The sequence below is a fragment of the Zootoca vivipara genome, chromosome 12 (genome assembly GCF_963506605.1).
Source record: "Zootoca vivipara chromosome 12, rZooViv1.1, whole genome shotgun sequence".
Taxonomy (NCBI): domain Eukaryota; kingdom Metazoa; phylum Chordata; class Lepidosauria; order Squamata; family Lacertidae; genus Zootoca; species Zootoca vivipara.
Window position 1 is genome coordinate 10,971,042 of NC_083287.1, and position 19,923 is coordinate 10,990,964.

At 44.0% G+C, this 19,923-nt stretch overlaps 1 protein-coding gene across 13 annotated transcripts in view; it reads right to left on the reverse strand.

Moving 5' to 3' along the window:
- Positions 1–6,231: 6,231 nt before the first annotated feature.
- The window catches only part of TRAK1 (trafficking kinesin protein 1), a 122,496-nt gene continuing 108,804 nt past the window's right edge, over positions 6,232–19,923 (reverse strand). For 6 of the 13 annotated variants that reach the window (XM_035130168.2, XM_035130169.2, XM_035130173.2 and 3 more), the window contains 2 exons: positions 14,814–14,916; positions 6,232–7,086 (listed from right to left, as the gene is read on the reverse strand). In XM_035130168.2, the coding sequence (XP_034986059.2) occupies positions 6,288–7,086; positions 14,814–14,916 (902 nt within the window). In that variant the 3' untranslated portion in view covers positions 6,232–6,287. The other 7 variants (XM_035130179.2, XM_035130181.2, XM_060280623.1 and 4 more) reach the window with 5 other exon arrangements.

A 19,923-nucleotide genomic window follows, 5' to 3' on the forward strand; every position in this document is an offset into this window, starting at 1 on the left:
ATTTATGAGGGTGATGAGCAATGTTCTTGAACATTTCTTTATTGGCACTGCACATGGGTTTTTTGAATTAGCAGGCAAACAATTTATTTCTTGTTACATTTCTTTATTCCTGAAATGCATGGTCTGAATCACCAAGTCTACCTCTAGACAGGGCTGCATTCTTTACATTCAACAGCTGGTGTTTCCTTTTCCTTTTAAAAAAATGTTTAAAGCAAGGCAGACCTCCACAACTTGTGATGCACCAAGATGCTGCACAGCCCACCCGCCATATATTGTGGTCTACCAGGTAATTTTCTCCATTGCATTTATATATTCCAAGGTAAAGGGTAAATGTCAAGGGCCCCTGGATGGTTAAGTCCAGCCAAAGGCAACTATTGAGTTGCGGTGCTCAACTCACTTTCAGGCCGAGGGAGCTGGCGTTTTTCCGGGTCACGTGGCCAGCAGGACTAAACCACTTCTGGCGCAACAGGACACTGTGATGAAAACCAGAGCGCGTGGAAATGCCGTTTATCTTCCCACCGCAGCGGTAGCTATTTATCTACTGATCTGCTGGGTTGGCAGGAGCTGGGACAGAGCAACAGGAGCTCACTCCATTGCAGGGATTTGAACCGCCGACCTTCTGATTGGCAAGCCCAAGAGGCTCAGTGGTTTAGACCACAGCGCCACAGAGCCAAAGGCGACACACACACCCCTCCTTTTTTTTATCCTCACAACAAACCTGTGTGTTGGGTTAGGCTGAGAGCTGGTGATTGGCTCAATGTCACCCTGTGAGTTACATGGCAAAGTGAGGATGCAAGATTGGGTCTTCCACATTCCCTAGTCTAATGCACGAACCGCACTGGATCAAAACAGGGGAGGTTATCAAAGTAACTGTTAGGGAGTGAGCACAGGCGGTTGGCTGGTTAGGTATATTGTGACTGGCTGGGTCGCATGAAAAGAGAGATTAGGTCATTAGGAATCAGGGTGCTTTCTAAGGGAGAACGCTCTGAAGTATTCTAGTTCTAGTCTTGCACAGGTCCCGAAGCGCCCTCTTGTGGCACAGTGAAGGTGTAGCGGAATGGCCCCAGTACACCTAAAATGATTTGCAGATGATATTTAACTCCGAGCAGATTTGTAAGATGTATAAGACTGAATCAGATAAGTGCTGGAGATGTAATGAGGTCGAGGGTACATTCTTTCATATGTGGTGGACCTGTAAAAGGGCAAAAGAGTATTGGGAAACAATTTATAATGAATTGGGGGGGGATGTTTTAAAGCACCTCCACCCCCCAAAAAACCCCAGAGTTATTTTTGTTAGGGATAATTCAGATGGAAATTCCCAAGTGTCAAAAAAGGTTATTTATGTATGCTGCTATGGTGGCTTGTGTTCTGTTAGCCCCAAAATGGAAATGGAGTGAAGTCGCAACCAAAGAAGAAGGGAAACTTAAATTGTTGAAATATGTGCAGCTTGCAGACTTAACATATAGAATAAGAGAACAAGAACACCATACATTTAGAGAAGATTTGGAAATGTTTATTGAATATGTGGGGGGAGATTGTGTACACTTGAAAATGTGGGCAGCATTTCAATAGTGTAAATAAGTTTTGATGGAAGTAACAATGAAATACTGAATGGTTTAGTTTATATATGCTATGCAAAAGGAACCATGGAAAGAGAAGAAGACATTGATATTTTAAGGGTGTCTAAATGAATATTCTAAATTGTAAAATGTGTGTGTGTGTGTGTGTAATTTTACATCTATACAAAAATACAATGATACATTATTATGCATATGGGAATCCCACTGGCAGATGGGATTGGCTGTAGCCCCCAATCACATGTGTACAATGGGAAATGTGTTTGCCTCTGCCCAAAGTACATGAAGTAACTTACTTTAGGGCAGGGGTAGGCGCTGTGGGTTAAACCACTGAGCCTAGGGCTTGCCGATCAGAAGGTCGGCGGTTCGAATCCCCACGACGGGGTGAGCTCCCGTTGCTCGGTCCAAGCTCCTGCCAACCTAGCAGTTCGAAAGCACGTCAAAGTGCAAGTAGATAAATAGGTACCGCTACAGCAGGAAGGTAAATGGCGTTTCCGTGCGCCGCTCTGGTTCTCCAGAAGCGGCTTTGTCATGCTGGCCACATGACCTGGAAGCTGTACGCCGGCTCCCTCGGCCAATAACGCGAGATGAGCACCGCAACCCCAGAGTCGGTCACAACTGGTTGGTCAGGGATCAGGGGTCCCTTTACCTTTATCTAGGCAAGCTAAGGCCCGGGGGCTGGATGTGGCCCAATCACCTTCTCAATCTGGCCTGCAGGCGGTCCGGGAATCAGTGTGTTTTTACCTGAGTAGAATATGTCCTTTTACTTAAAATGCATCTCTGGGTTATTTGTGGGGCATAGGAATTAATTCATTATTATAGTCCAGCCCACCGCATGGTCTGAGGGACGGTGGCTGAAAAAGGTTGCTGACCCCTGCTTTAGGGGCATAAGTCATAGAATCATAGAGTTGGAAGGGACACTGAGGATCATCTAGCTCAAGCCCCTGAAATGCAGAAATATGCAGCTGTCCCACAAGGGGATCGAACCTGCAACCTTGGCATTACCAGCACCAGGCTCCAACTAGCTGAGCTATCCAGGCTGACCCTGCTTTCTTCACAATTCCGCTGGTGTTAAAAACCACCCTTTTCCTCTCAACGTCTCCCCATAGCCGCTTCCTTATTACAGTTACTGTTTAAAACAGTCACTTTCCCCCCTTTCACCCTCTCTCCCTTCAAACTCTACTCAAAACTTCTCTTCTGTTCCTCAGCTGTCCCATGTGAAAGAGAGGATGTAGAGCAGGCATCTCCGAACTTCGGCCCTCCAGATGTTTTGGACTACAATTCCCACCATCCCTGACCACTGGGCCTGTTAGCTAGGGATCATGGGAGTTGTAGGCCAAAACATCTGGAGGGCCGCAGTTTGGGGATGCCTGATGTAGAGCTCTCAAATATTCCATAGTATGGAGGATACCTTACACAAACTTCTGCCACTGGTCAAAACTGTCATTCTCCTCTCATTGCCTCCAATTCGGCTTCACTCAAAGTTCTGCCAGTGTTTTAAACGACGACTTCCCTCCCTTTCTCCCTTTTCGCTCCCATGCCATGCTCTATAATGAAGCTGTTACTTCGCATTAGATACATTCTGAACTTCTTCCTTCCCCTTTCCTGTGCTGGGTGATCAACTCAGTACAGCCAAATGCAATCAGCCCTACAATTGCCACCCATCTCCAGGGCCTCACAAAAAACCAAATCCAATTCCAGCAGGAGCCCCTTATGAACTGCAGTTCTTATTTTATTTCCTACTTTCCCAAAGGATTAAATCAGGAGTCCCTCATAACTGCATTGTTATATAAGGTTCTAGCAGGATTATAAATGCCCTCCCCAACACATCAGGCACGTTTACAATCTGACTGTTGGTCTTCCGAGTTTGTTGTCCAGCGTTAGGTTAAAGCAGGAGAAAACACAGTATTTCCCCCCCTTTACATGGCCAGCCTAGGAAAGCAGCAATGTATCTCTGTAAATTCATTCATCTGGGCTTTTTACTGATATATTGAGTTTATTCCAGTGAGAAGAGTGGTGGAAAAGTATTCCCAAATCATATTTTGCTGGCCTGAGAGGTGAAGAGGAGAAAGTCTCTCCAGAGCACTTCTGGGTCAGGCTTCTGTTGGGGAAAACCTGGTCTTTTTTGTGTGCGCAGAGAAAAATGGGTTAGTGGAAGGTGTGTGTGAATGTGTGAGTCCGTGGAGGAGCAGGGCTGGGAAAAACCAGTCTTTTCGGGCTTGTTGTCTCTCCAAATGAAGGCAAGCTTCCCTCCTCAGGTCACTGCATTCTCCTCCGCTTCCCAGACAAAAAAATTATTTGGAATCTGGCATCCCATTTCACAACTGAAATAACAAGTATTAGATGATAGAAATGGGGGGGGGGAGCAGGAAACACAAATCCAGAAAATTTAAATAACCCACAATATAACCTTTATTGGTTTATTGATATTCAATTGTGAATAAAATAGAAATGTAATTCTTCAATGCCTTGTGACCTGATTTTCCAGTGGTTAGACACCTCCTTTTATTTAAAAAGAGTAAATAATACTACTTTCAACTTCATCATTGGGTTTTTTTTTACCATTTTATTCCACAAATGAGCTCGTGGTCTCTTGGTACATGAAAAGGTCCTCATACATTCGTGATTCTTTTCCCAACCTATTCAAAATTGTTAAATTTATTGGTTGTCTTAAGATACATTCAGATAAAAAGATTTAAGTTATGTTCTTGCAAATTGCAATTAAGTGCACACAGACAACCAGCAAGTAGAGGCAATGACGAAGTGCTAGAATGTCGGTAGAATAAATAGAAATCTCGAAGCACATGCACTCGCTAATGATGCCCTCTCTTGCCATCCTCTGACATTCTCAATATTCATAGCAGTATTGCAACTAGCTAATTCGTGAACAGAGAACCGGGCTCACCTGTCGCCCATAAAAAAACGACAACCGCACACAGTTCCACTACTGCAAATATTTATCAGTGCTAATGATTTAGTAACAGTCTGGCACAACGGCAAGCACAGTATGTAGTGAGGTACTGGCATCAAATAAATAAAGTGGGTTTGGTTTTAAATCAGTCAAGAACAAGCCACCCACACAACTAGGCACACCAACTGCTTCAAAACATAAGCTCAAAAATAAACCTGACCTGGGACGGGAAGTTCTGTTGAATAAGCCCCCCCCCCAAAATAAATCAATGGAAGTTACACAAGAATGCTCTGGCCAAGCTACCATCTTCTTGGCGGAAGAACTTAATGGTGCCTTGTGCTGCTCGTTTGTTTTCAGTTCTTTCCAGATGTTGTTTCAAGTTTCTACGTACTGGGTCATTCTGGACGCAATGCTACAGCGCTAAATTATGATTTAGCGTTACATGAATGAACCTTGGACGCAGCCTCAAGGTCACAAACATCTGCTTCCACTTTCAAACTAACCAGAGCTCCCTGTGAAGTCCAAAGTTAGGGAAACTCTTTCATTAGTTTATCATTATGGTTAGTGAACAAGCCAGGATCATAAACTAGTCTGATCCTGATTTGTGTGAACGAACCATTAAAAAAAATGTAATACTAAATAATGAATTAGCCTTACAATTAGAAAAGCCTTTGGGGGAAGAAAAGTCCAAATACTGAAGATTTCCAAAAAGGTATTAGGGCGGATGATGTAAAACCATTTGCTAGTAGCTTTATCTCATGGATCTGATGGAAACAGATATGTATGTATACCGTCACTTAAAATAGCAATGGCCTAACCCTGTTTATGAAGTGATCCACTGGACCGTTTTAAATACCTCAAAATCTGGAGGTAAACAGATGGAAATATTTATCCTTCACTTGTACCACTCTTTACTAAGCTATTTTTGAAATTATTCTCTTAAGGACACATCTTTTGGCAACACTGTACTACATTTGTTTAAATTTAGGCTTTTAAACATACCTACAATCAACTCCTTCAGTGACTTTGGCTCCTCATGAAAGCAAGATAAAAGATACAAGATTTTGTTTTGTTTCCGAGAGGTGTGTGTTTTCAGTGTCTGCAACAAAACACTATTTAAAGCACTTTTCCTTCCACATTCCAGTGCAGCATTGAAAATAATATTAACACAGGACATGAAACACCAGCAGCAGCAAAGAGGTGTGTTTTCTGCCTGGCACCTAGCAGACTTAGCAGTCACTCTCAACACATTATTACTTCAAGTTTATTTTGTAAGAAAAAAAGATCCTTTGAATATCCCCCCTCTCCTCCATAAAGGCAGAATAAGATGTTCAGGATGCTAATCTACTTGCTTTGATGAACTACAAAAAAATTATTGTGTTTATAGGAGTTACTCTGTGTGCTGATATCCCACAGTTTGGAAAGCATGATCTGTAACCCTTGCTAGTCCCAATATCAAACTAGGCTAACTAAGAATTCTTGATTTTTCATTTTTTTCTATCCAAGGATTGCTCTTTTTTTATTTCAGTGCAAAGAAAAACAAAAAACACCCTTTCCAAAAGGTTAGCATGTTAAATTGTCAAAACAGTGTCATGATTCACTTATAATACATCTGGTACATATTTACATCCTGTACAAAGTTTACACTCTCCCCACCCCCCACCCCCCATTAGGCACAAAGTTGATTTGTCAAACTCAATGGTAAATGGAAGAAGAAAACTCTGTTGTTTCGTTTTTTATATAAAAAAAATGTCTGAAGGAAGTGTCTCCTTTGCAAGTTCGGCCGCATCTTAAGCCATTCACCGTAAGCTGGTTTGCTTAGGAAGCTTTGCTCCCATCAACAGGCCAGGAGTAAAAGACGACGGCGCCTTCATCTGCATGCTGGAACCCACCATCGTCGGAAAGCTCCGGTTTCTCCTAATGCCGCTGTTCAGCTGAAGGGCCCCAATGGCACTTGTTACAGAAGGACCACCCAAGGCCAGGTCTTCTGGTACCAGGCTCCCCGGGGCAAAGGCCTTCATTGGCCTTTGTGCCCCGGGGAGAAGGGGTCCTTGCCCGTCCGCCAGCGCAGATGCTTGCGGCTGCCCCGAGCTGACCGCTTTAGCAATCCCAAACTTTTTCACTTTGTCCACGAGGTTGAGGTTCGAGACGGACACGTCCGTTTGGCTCTCGCTGCTGCGGATGTTCTTCTTGTCCCTCACCTCCTTCAGAATGGAGCTGGCCGGCTTGGAAGCCAAGAAGTTGTCGTACGGGGGGCTGGTGCATTTGAACTCAAAAGATGGCGGGGAGGAGGAAGGCGTCTGCATAGGCGAGTTGGGGGGAGTGGAAGGAATGACGGCCATTCTGGGAGCGTAGGTGCTCAGGAGGGAGCTCCTGCTGGCGCGGTCCCAGCTCTGTGGGTTATACACTGCCGCTGATATCCCACGCTCTTTGAGTAGCCACACCAGCCCCAAGGAAGTGCTCATGGTGGTTGTGGACTCCCGGAGGTTGGTGGAGGATTCAACCAAACTCAGGCGCCGAGGGGTGCATGGTGTGGCCACCGGGGTGCCTTTCAAATTGCCAACGCTGCTACAAGCTGGAGTAGGTGCTGCGTTAAGGCTGGCAGGGGGAAGGGAAACAGAAAAACAAGTCAACCTCTCCATCGGAATACTGACTTTCAAACTGCCACCGCTTGATAAACCCACATATAACAATGTACTTGGTACCGATTCAATTGCCTCAGATTATTAAAGGTCAGCTAGAGAGACGACATTTGTCTGAGGTAGCAGGAAACAGGAGTTCTCGACCACCATTCTCGGGAATGATTTGAGTACAGTTGTACCTTGCAAGTCGAACGGAATCCGTTCCGGAAGTCCATTTGACTTCCAAAACGTTCGAAAACCAAAGCGTGCCTTCTGATTGGCTGCAGGAAGTTCCTGCAGCCAATCAGAAGCCACGGAAGCCTCATTGGACATTCAGCTTCCAAAAATAGTTCGCAAACCGGAACACTAACCTTTGGGCATTTGCGGCATTCGGGAGCCAAAACATTCGAGAATTAAGCTATTTGAAAACCAAGGGACGACTGTACAGTGGTACCTTGGTTTTCGAACATCTCCGTTGACAAATGCTTCTGTTTTCCAATGCCGTAAACCCAGAGGTAAATGCTTCGGTTAACAATCTAATAATAGGATTGCAGCTGTTTGTAAGTGTACCAACAGAACTTAAGGGAGATACACAGACAGAACATATTCCAAACAATTTTGCTTTATCACTAGCTGTGAAAAAGGAACGCTTGACCTAAACGCCCTTCTACTGAAAATTTTAATGTTTGTTTTATTCTTCTTAAACTACTTAGACGCTCCAATTACAACCAGGAGGTACCGTACATTAATTTGGTTAAATAATTAAAAGGGGGATGGAGGGAATATATTTGCTATTTTACAGCAGATGTTATTAAATGCAAGCTTCCTGCAAACAAGCCACATACTCATGAGTCTAAAACAGGGCTTCCCAAACTTGGCTCTCCAGCTGTTTTTGGACTACAACTCCGATCATCCCTAGTTAGCAGGACCAGTGGTAAGGGATGATGGGAATTGTAGTCCAAAAGACCCAAGTTTGGGAAACCCTGGTCTAAACCCTAGTCTACTGTGCACCTTTCCGGATGATATTAAATTTGGGAAATACAGAAGATCAGAGTTCTTATAAAACCAAATGCACATTCTAGATTATGCAAATTGGCAACATTATGGTTGAGGAAACAGGGGGGAAACTCCAGACAATGTGATCATGTACAAAAGCTACCTTAGTCTTGTGGCTTCAAACAGCAACCTTGTTCTCTATGCACAATGGGGCAGCAACATTATATCAATTTCTTTCATCAGCTTATTTCCATTTAACATACAGTAGAAAGGAAACCCCACAGCTAAGCAAGAATGTGTACAGAGACAGATTCTTACATTTTTTGCTACTACCCACCTAAAAGAGGTCTGGTTATTATTACTGGTGGTTGCGAGCTCACAGCTTCTCACACACACCATGCAATTGTTTGATCAACTGCTGATTAGTTGTTTTATTTTATTCTACCTTCTGATCCTACCAGGTAAACTCTGGGCAACAGGTCAGAAAATAGCCATCAAACGCCATTCCCATGAAATGATGCAGAGCAGGCAATATGCACACTAAAAATGCATGCGACTTTACCTAGAATATGCTTGGTCAGTTTTTGCAAGTTACAATAGCTGGTTCTTCCTTTAACAAAGGTGGATTTAATGAGGTTTCTATTATCAGGACATTCTGATTACAGTGATGGCAAGAGAAACTGTGCAGAAGGGCATGAATTATGATGTTCACAAATCCCACTACATAAATCTCTGCCATGAATACTTGCTACAAAACCGTCACTAAAATCAAAAGCTGTATTCCCACTGACTGAGTTTCAGTTTGGAGCAAATATAAAATTGGGGAGCGGGGCCTTATAAAGAAAAAGAAAAAAATGCAGTACACTCTGTTGATACAAAATATACTGGTGAGAATTCATTTTGGGACCTCTAAGACTAGTGTGAGCAGGTTGTCGTGGGACCGGCTCACACAGCTGCTGTTTCGGCACGGGTTAAAGAGGGTCTTGTAAAAAAGGTAATAATTCTACCCTGCTATAATTCTGCCATTGAAAATTGGTGTGGGGGGCTTGTGAAGGAGCTGCTAGAAGAACATTTATTTGAGGCGTAGTCCCATGCACCGGCTGCTATGGGGCCGTAACTGAAATTATGGGGTAGTTAAAGCACACTTTATGAACATTCAGGACACGTCCTTATCACTAAATGTGATACACAGCGACATATCCCGAAAATTCACATTGATTGGGCTGCATGTTGAACAACTCATGAAGCCAGTTCAACATATGCACCTATGTATATTCTCCCCTAATAATAATAATAATAATAATAATAATAATAATAATAATAATAATAATATTGTCATGAGAAGCTGCCAAAGAACTTGAGAGTACACAGAACTTGGTCATCACAGCAGCCTGTTCCCTGCTGCATAGCAAATATGCCCTCTTGTGGAGTGCAGCTGTAATTCCAGTTGTTGATAAAAGTCAAGCAACTTGGTTAAGAGTGCTAAGGGACAATTATCCACATGGCTTGTTTAACATGGCAGCTGGGGTGGAATGAACTCGTGTCACCACTGTATCGTACACATACAGGGGGAAAGTGGCAGAAAATATTACATCTGGGTTGCAGGTTAAAGATATTTTTGTTGGGTCAGGTGAACAGGAAACCAGCATTCCTTTGTGCTAGGTCAGGCATAGGCAACCTTCGGCCCTCCAGGTGTTTTGGCCTACAACTCCCATGATCCCTAGCTAACAGGACCAGTGGTCAGGGATGATGGGAACTGTAGTCCAAAACATCTCGAGGGCGGAAGGTTGCCTATGCCTGTGCTAGGTGCTCTCAGCAGGGGAATGTCACTACAAGTCACTGCAAACTGCTGCAGCCCCTGGGAAATGTGGTCAAGGTTTTGTCACATGTGAAAGCACTGCACATGAAAAATACAAACGTGTGCGTGCAACAGTGAGTATTTGTGCGTACACAAATGTTTCTTTTTATAGACATTGCCTATGATCTTGCCCTAGGTTTAGCTACTGGTACTTATAGGTGGCCGCCTGCTGTTCTTGCGGCTCTTGAATCAGTCCTTTGTGCAGAAGGAAAGTTTAACAAAATCTGCTTACAAGCTCTAGTGCTAACAAGAGAAGCTTGTCCATTCTCACTCATTCCAGGCTTAAAATACTCCTTGATATTAGTCCTAGGCTAGTGCTGGCAGGTAGACTGGAGCAGTTCTGCAGCAATTACTGGAAGGGAAACATGATAGCTTCCACATAATCTCAAACTTGGAAGGAGCAGGCAGGTTCTTTTGCATAAAGGAGGAAGCAACAGAACCTAAGTCAGGTATCCCCAAACATTGGCCCTCCAGATGTTTTGGACAACAATTCCCATCATCCCTGACCACTGGTCCTGTTAGCTAGGGATCATGGAAGTTGTAGGCCAAAACATCTGGAGGGCCACAGTTTGGGGATGCCTGACCTAAGTGAATAACTAAGGAGCCTGGAGATAACCACCCCATTCTATTTTCAAATAAGGAACTTTCAAAAACTCTTGGGCATGTGATGCTGTACAAGATTCACAAAAGAGAGTCGGCTGTGTTCTAGTATTCCAGGAAATCCGGGTTTACTTTGTTTCGTGAATAAAAATAGTTGGGCTAATTTACAAGGGAGTATCACATCAAATCTGGGATAAAAAAGGTCCCTTTCTGTTTACCATCTGTAAATGGCTGCAGTCTTTACCCTTGTCTTTTCTACCCCAAAATGGATTTATGGATTAGTCTTCCTGATCAAGCAATATACGTGCTAACTAGGTGCTGGGAACGGCTTGTAAAATAAACGTGGGAAAGAAGTTCATTTTGATACCTCCATAAGAGTTGTTGGGCATCTGCACTGAATCTTACCCTCTCTAACCTTTGCCAAGAGTAGCCTGTTCTCAAAATCTTTAAGAATGCCTACTTAAGAGGAAGTTACTATACTCAAATATTGCCCATGCAAGGGGCATTTAGGTCAGATTCAATAGTGCTCAAGTCCTGGAGCAGCAGCTACCAAACATATCAAATTTAGAAAGGCTTAAGGCAGGTGCATAAACATTCCCTCCCAGTAAATATTTATATAGCCTTAACACAGGCTTCCCCAAACTAAGGCCCGGGGGCCGGATGCGGCCCGCGAGGCTCTTTTATGCGGCCCCCGGCAACCCCCCTGCCCGCTGCCGCCGCCCGCTCTTAACAGCACGCTGCAGCTGCCCACTTCCAGGTCCCCGGAGCGTCAGAAATAGCTTGTGCGCATGCACAAGCGTCATTTCTGGCGTGCTTCCAGGCCGGAGGAAGTGCATGCGCACAAACTATTTCCGGTGTTCTGGCGACCCGGAAGTGCGCTGGAAATTGCGTGTGCGCATATGTATGGGCGCGCACTCCTGCGCGCTCCGGCCCACAGCACGATCAGCACTGGAGGCACCGGCCCTCGGCGAGATAAGTTTGGGGACCCCTGCCTTAACACATTTTTAATTTCCTGTACTTCCTTCAATCACCACACTCCCCGAGATAAATTGCTAACTACTTTCAACTGCAAACTCCTTGGGACCAGGCCCGGGAATGTCTACCTGCATTCTTCTCCACAGCATCAAATAAGCTGAGGTTGCTGCACAAACAACAATAGGTACATTTCAGAGACCATATAACACCGGTCCTGAAAGACCTACATTGGCGCCCAGTACGTTTCCAAGCACAATTCGAAGTGTTGGTGCTGACCTTTAAGGCGCTAAACGGCCTCGGCCCAGTATACCTGAAGGAGCATCTCCACCCCAATCGTCCTGCCCGGACATTGAGGTCCAGCTCCGAGGGCCTTCTGGTGGTTCCCTCGCTGAGAGAAGCCAAGTTACAGGGAACCAGGCAGAGGGCCTTCTCGGTAGTGGCACCTGCCCTGTGGAACGCCCTCCCATCAGATGTCAAGGAAATAAACAACTATCTGACTTTTAGGAGACATCTGAAGGCAGCCATGTTTAGGGAAGTTTCTAATGTTTCATATTTTATCGCTTGATGATGATGATGATGATGATGGGAGCTGCCGAGAGTGGCTAGGGAAATCTAGCCAGATGGGTGGGGTATAAATTATTATTATTATTATTATTATTATTATTATTATTATTATTATTATTCAGATTATTGGAACAAGCATCCCTATGCTAAAGTTGATCAACAAGGCAATGGCAAGGGAGGATGCCAGTTGTTTCCTAAATTGGTAATCGTCCCTATGCTAACAAAAGCAGGGCCTTGTTAGAGGGAGGAAGGCAGGGTATTCAAAATGTGTCCTGAAAACAAAGACCCAAAAAAGAGAGCAATTGTGCTTTCAAATCAGTGTTAAAACCAGCACTTCACTATATGGATCTTAAGAGTTTTGGTTAGAATGCCACCTTGTGTTAGGATGTTAGGTTAGAATGGAAAGAGGGAGGTGGGACTGATCAGAAGTCTTTGAGTTAGCTGGTGCCATAAAACACTAACATTCCTTCTACAGGACTCTGCCAGCAAGGAGGCTGCTGGTAGCGCTGCTCACCCCCTGCCACGCTGGTCATATTGTGTGCCCTACATCTCCTCTCAGCACAAGGTGACATAAAGCAGTCTCATCGTCTTCCTCACATGACCTGTGAAGAAGCATCATTCAGAGTTTAAGGAGCTCCGCTACTCCAACCCCTTGCATTGATAGCACTTTGGTTCTGAATCCACAGTGAATGTCGAAGTACCGTATTGGCCTGAATATAAGCCTCACTCCCGCCGCAAAAAAAATCCGACAGCGAAAAGTTAAACTGCGGCTTAAATTCGCGACCTTACAAAAATTGGCTTTTACGATATCGCTGATGAAACAGACATACAGTAAACGGAACGGGTGTGATTGCCTGCGGAATTTTAAGGGAGCGGCTTATATTCGGGTATTGACTCCCCCCCCCCGAATTTTAAAGGTGCTGCTTATATTCGGGTGCGGCTTATATTCAGGCCAATGCAGTAAATAAAAGAGACAACCCCCACCCCACTCCGGCCATCAGAGAGAGCAAAGTGTAGATTTCAGGGTAAGCTAAGGGAAGTAGCAAGTGCACTTTCCAATGAAATTAATGTCACAATAAAAATTCACATCTTAAGCAATAGAGATTTCTGCCAGAAGTTCAATTGAGAAGGCGGAGAAGGAATTGCAGCTAGATTTGTAGCTTTTCTCAGCATGAAATCAATGGCAAATTTTATGCGGGCTGGAGAAAGAAAAGGGTGAGGGAGAGCAGAAATTCCATGTGAAGGAATCTACATCATATCCTCTGGCTTGTTAGGGCAGGTGCCCCTCGTAAAGTGGGGCAGCGGCAGGTTTCATCATGGTGTGTGTTACTATTTCTTCCATTTCTTCGCTAAGGCATTCAAAAGACCGGCTTTATTTTTACATGAAGCAAGGCTCGACAACATTTTGTAATGTGGAGCCAGCCGGCCATGCTTTCTTTTGGGAGGCTCCATTCCATGTCTCCATGGGACTTTGGAGTAGAAAAATCTATCAATTTATTAACTCTTTAATTTTTAACTTGTGTGTCACGGTGCCATTTAAAGGTAAAGGGACCCCTGACTGTTAGGTCCAGTAGCGGACAACTCTGGGGTTGCGGCACTCATCTCGCTTTATTTGCTGAGGGAGCCGGCGTACAGCTTCCAGGTCATGTGGCCAGCATGACAAAGCCGCTTCTGGCAAACCAGAGCAGCACACAGAAACGCCGTTTACCTTCCCGCCGGAGCGGTACCTATTTTATCTACTTGCACTTTGATGTGCTTTTGAACTGCTAGGTTGGCAGGAGCTGGGACCGAGCAACGGGAGCTCACCCCGTTGCGGGGATTCGAACTGCTGACCTTCTAATCAGCAAGCCCTAGGCTCTGTGGTTTAGACCACAGCGCCACCCACGTCCCAACGGTGCCATTTACACTGCTACAAAACAACTGTGTGGACAACTGTCTGTTGTTATTACAGGAGTTTTTAATAATGACAACTCATTTCAAACCCTTGGATATATCTATTTTTAGGACCTTGAGGGACCTTTAGTGTAAAATTACATTTAACAGACAACTGTAGTACTTTTTAAAAAAACAAAAACTCCACACCTGGCTAATTCTTACTGTTAGGAATCCCTCTCCTCCGATTTGTAGATGATGCCAATTTTGCCACACTAATTTACAGTGGTACCATGGTTCCCAAACACCTTCATTGTCATACGTTTTGGTTCTCAAACGCCAAAAACCCGGAAGTAAATGCTTCCTTTTTCAAACGTTTTTCAGAACCCGAAAGTGTGATGCGGTTTCTGCTGAGTGCCAAAAACTCTTGCAACTCATCGGAAGCTTTGCCTTGGTTTTTGAATGTTTCGGAAGCCGAACGGGCTTCCAGAATGGATTACGTTTGAGAACTGAGGTACCACTGTAGTTTCAATTATTTGAAGACATGACTACTGTTATCTTTGTTTGACTGTAAAGCCACTGGCTTTATTAATGACTCTGAGGCACAAAGTGACATTAATCTCATTGTGTCCTTCAACTTTGGAGACATGTTAGATTTCTTGGATGATTCTGGATAAATAAGCGCTGCGTATATTTAAGGCAAGCTGGTGATGTGATCTGATGGGAAGTTTAGAAAGTGGAGAACCTTGAAATATAGGCATGGCTCCAAATCCCCTTGCCTTCTAGGCTAAGGCACTCCCCTGCCCCAGGGAGCACGACAGCTCTCTGGAACCCCTTACCTTGGAGTGACTCGTGTGAGCTCATCGGAAGGGTGCAGAATGCGGCAGGTGGTGAAGGTGAAGGTGGAGTTGGTTTGTGACATGCACTTCCCAGGATGATGTACTACATTAAAAAGAATAGAACATTCTTTGCATTTATATATAAAAGGGGGGAAAGAGAGAAAAGCTCTGTGCACTCAAACAGATGGACAAGCAATGCAATACTTCTCGCTGGATCGATGCAGGGAAGGTGAAATGGAACACATCCATCTCCAGGAGGAGAGATCGTCATCAGAGTTAACACCTTTTCGGTTCTTGTATTTGTTAGGGCTCAAAAACAGGCTCTGACGCCTTAAGGATTAGGAAGCCCAGTCCTCCTAGCAAGTTTACCGGTAAGTAACATAATGTGTTCACAGACCAGCTGAGTGGCATAGTGGCTCCTTCCTCGTGGTGGTTGGCTTATCATTAACCCAGCCAGGTGGGCAGGGCATAAATAATAACATCATTATTGTTGTTGTTGTTATTCCACTGGGGGGGGGGAATAGAACAGCAAGATCATTTGAGAGGGGCTAGTGATGTGGTTAATTAACATACTGTCATTCCCCCCAATAATCACATTGTCAACATTCCCCCACTGATTTAGTTGTTCTAACTTTGCCAAAGTTGCAGCCAGAGGAGCCACAGCAGGAATGGTAATCATGCCACAACCGCAACTTTAAGAATTGGCCTCAATATCCATCTCCACATTAGTCTTTTCTGAAGAGGCAACGCTGGTAGGAGAATTAAACAAGTCCAGTCGGTAGACAAGACCTTGGTGGCATGTGAAAGAAATCAGCAAAGCCCGGAAATGCTTATGCATTTCAGCTTCCCCCATATTGATCCAAGCAAAAGTATCCCGTCATCTTTCGTTTCAGTAATGGATTCCAGTAGAGAGGCAGCAGTAAATATTATGTACATTAAAATATGTACATAACAGAACACATGTGTGTTTCTTTTTGTGCCTGGAGACTGGTGTAACCATTTTGGAACCACTACTGTCCATCTGCGACATTTCTTTGCCTTTTCCCCTCCCCCCCCCCACCAAAGACACAACCATCTGCAGCTGCACAAGATAGCAATTATGTCATACATAAAAATATGGTCATATGTTAAGCAGAAAGGGAAATATGTTTCCCGCAATTTTAAAGTGCTGCAGCAGGACACAGTTGCCGGCACCCTAGATCATAACAATATTTTTTATAGTTCATTGAACAAGTCCTTAATTTGTGTTTAGAAATTGCTATAGAGTGCATCTGTAGAATGCAAACTGAAACTAGCCATGAAGTATGTCACACTGCTTAAGGTTCTCTTAACCCTGTCCACATTTTAACACAATGCATATTCTTACATACATTATAAAAACATGCAGTTGTATTTTGTCAAGCCTAGAAAGATGTGTGTGTGAGAGAGAGACAAGCACTGTGTCGTTCTCTACTATCCAATCTAAACAGATATTCTGCTGGATCCAGAGTTCCAGGAGTAAATTTCCATGGCACGGAATGGGATGTCCCAAGGTCAACAGATCCTGCAAAAAAATCTTATTCAGAAGATCGGTAGACCTTCAGTATGGGAAATGGTGTAGGGGGCTACAGAGGGAGCTGGGGGAAAAAATCCCCCAGCCCAATTTGTGGAAGCCTCTGGCAGGTGCAATTTTCTCTGTGAATGGAAGGAGCACTTTTTGGGATTGATGCTCTACAACAGCCTCGCGCATAACGAATGCAATGTAGCCTTTTCTCAGCTTGGGTCTCAAGGTGCGGCAGGACAAAACTCTCACCATCCTCACCAATGGTCAGTGAAGATGGGAGCTGCAGTTCCAACAAAATCCAAAGAACCACAGGTTGAAGAATGCTGATGTAAAGAAAGCTGCAAGTCTTAAGGGCCCGCCATGTGGAGTAGCAGTTTATATCATCTTCCAGGGGTCTATTTCCTACATTGTATGCCTTAGAATAAAGGCTGGGGTGCCAGGTGTCAACCCATCTGGACAAATACACCCTGGCCTCAGTAATTCATGCTCCCTGGTAACTTGTAGATTAGACTACAGCAGTGCATTTATTGCGGGGCTGCCTTTGAAGATGGTTAGGAAACTGCAAATAAACCTAAAATACAGGTGCAAGGCTGTTAGGCGGACTGAGCATTACAGTTATGTCATCCCCTTGCTTTGCCTATTGCTTTGACTCCAGGCTCAATCCAAAGTGCTATTTTTGGCCTTTAAACAAACCTGCGCATGACTCGGGATCAGGGTGCTCAAAGAACTGCTTGTCTCCACATGTGCCTGCCTATGAACCAAGATCCTCAACTGAGGGTACTTTTTGGGGTTCCCTGTCATCTGAGTGGTGGCAAAGTGGCCACTGGGCAGGGCCTTCTTGGTGATGGCATCTTAACTATGGAATGAATGGTCTCTCTCCCCAGGGAGGGTCGTCCAACTCATCCAATACCTACTTTGATGTAATTTCAAAATCAGGCAAAAACAAACAAACAATTTTTTTCTATTTTTCGCAGGACTTTAAATGTGGCCTGTAATTTTAATTACTGGGAATGTGCTTAAGGGTGAGCATCTAAATTCCTGAAAACAAAAAGGGAAAATTAACACACACCATGCTGTATGGAGCTATGTGCATGCCTGCGTGTGTCTTTATGGTATGCAGGGCAAATGCAAGAAAAAAATGGGAAGAGAATTTGAGAGTAGGGAAGCAAATATGTATTCAACACGGCCACATGAATAGAGACGGCAAACGAGGGAGGAGGATTAAGGCAATTTAGAATTTATATGTATGAGAGGAACGGGGGAAAGAGAGTACTTGTTGGTATCTTGAAAGCAGAAGCCATAAGGGTGCCGCCACATTTTAACCAATGCCACTTCCACTCCCCTTGTGTCCTGGGCTGCTGGAGCTGTGCTAATTCTCCCCCTTCTGCCACGTGACATACTTTATGGTTAAGTCCCTTTGTTGCAAAGCGATTCAGAAATTCGAAGGATGTGCATCCAAAATGTTCCTTGGAGTACAACCCATTTCGTTACGACAGCAAAGATCTCATGATTGCATAGGTTCTTATTCAGTAAACAAGCCTTAGTAAGTTAGTGGTGTTAAAACATGCACAAAAAAACATGCCAGTGAGGTTTCCTGTGACTGTTGATCTTCTTCCTCCTCCTCTCAACATTTAACACATCCCCAAACACATAGTTTAGGGTGAAAGGACATATACAACAGTTTGACACATGGCTTTGAACAGATACATCACATCCACATGCCACTCCAAACTTCTAGAGAGGCTGAGAAAACACACACGGTCCTTTTCTCTGGTCACTACCATTTAGTGTATGACTTGAGGCATGCACACACGACACAACTAAGAAGACTCATGTGTAGCTATGCAGGCCTTGGAGAAGGAGAGGGGAAACTTTGGCCTTCCAGGTGTCGTTTGGCTACAACTCCCACCAGCCTTTACTGTTAGCCACGGTGGCAGGGGTTGACGGGAAATGTAGTTCAGAAACACCTGGAGATCCAGAGGGTCCCCATCCCTGCCTGAGAGAGGAATTGCCTGGATGAAAGTGAGACAGCCTGATAAGTGAAGGGGTCTAGGCAGGTGAAAAGTGACTCAAGATCTGCCCCATCACACACAGTGTTATGAATTCTATTAATGGTTAACACATAGATCTCAGGACAATGTGTTTGTTTTTAAAGAAATCTCTACATCACCTCTAGAACTGATGCTGATGCTTCAGGGATTAGGGTAAGCAAGGTAAATTGGTTAATATATAAGGGAGGGAGAGACTGGGCCTAGCAATCATGATTCTCTGTGTACCATGGAGAATAAGCAGAAGGTTAAAATATGCTGGAGAAAATCTTAAATAACCAAAATGGAGAGGAAAAGTTATTTGGAGGAAAGTATCTGAACACTTGAGATGTAAATTAAAGTAAGACAGGAAGCGTAGCACTAGATGACAAATTAAAATAGACCAAAGCAATGCAAGCTTTAGATTAGGTGATTGTTCCAACTGTGAAATGCAGAGACTATACTCCCCGCAAAATCCACTTTATAAAAGGCACCAATTTTGTTTTCCCATAGAATTATATTAGAAGAAATCCAATTGCCCTGATAAAAATTAAAACTCATTGTTATGAATGAATAAGAAAGATAGGAAAAGGCTGCTAAAAGTAGCAATTGAGCCCAGTAAGAGGAGCATAACATTGAGAACCAAAGGGAAATCAATTTCTAGAGCTCAAGGATGGATCCTGCAAATATACCACTAGGGAAACAGCATCCTCCAGCAGTCAACAGCGGAGCTTTTCACATGTCCGTAGCATTCTCTGTCCTTTGAACACAATAGGAAATAGTGAGCTTCCTGCAAATTAACAGTATTTCAAAAAGAAAAAAAGGCAACCCAAAGGTTTCATCCTATGCAGTCTACAAAAAAAGCACATCTTATTACAAAGTCAGAAACACAGCTGCTATAAAACAGGCAAGAGCCCAATGAGAATCAGGTCTGGCTATTGTGATTTGAAAGACAAAGCACAATAAAGAGCTAAGCATTTGTCCAAAGAACAATCACGACGCTGTTGCATAGAAGAGAACGAAACACTACTTTTGTAGTATTAAGATTCTGGACAGGCCTACACAGATACGCTAGCCAGGGAGAAGCACCTCTAGCTCTTTGTGAGACTCTGCCCTGGCCAGGATACTCAGAAGCACCTAAACCCCAAGTTCTCCAGGAACCGCCGAGAACTCAAAAGGTCATCTTAAGTGCCGCTCCAAAACCCGAAGCAGGTGCAAACTTCTGTCTACTCTGAAAGTTCACAATGTCATGAGACACCCCCTCTCAAGTCATCGGGCACAGGCAGAGGATTTGGGGAAAAGATCTCATGTGCTGGGATTTGCAGCATGCAGAATCAGTGCAAAACGACACCTGTTCCACCTGCTCGGTGCAATTGAATTAGCGTACACAAGGGCCAATGAAAAGGATCAGATTCTATGGTGTGTGCAAGGAAACTAAAAAGCAGCAGTCACACATATTCTTCAAATGACACAAACACTTTCTGATATAGCATTTCATATTTGTGCAAATAATGTTCATTCTCTGAAAGCAGCACTCGAT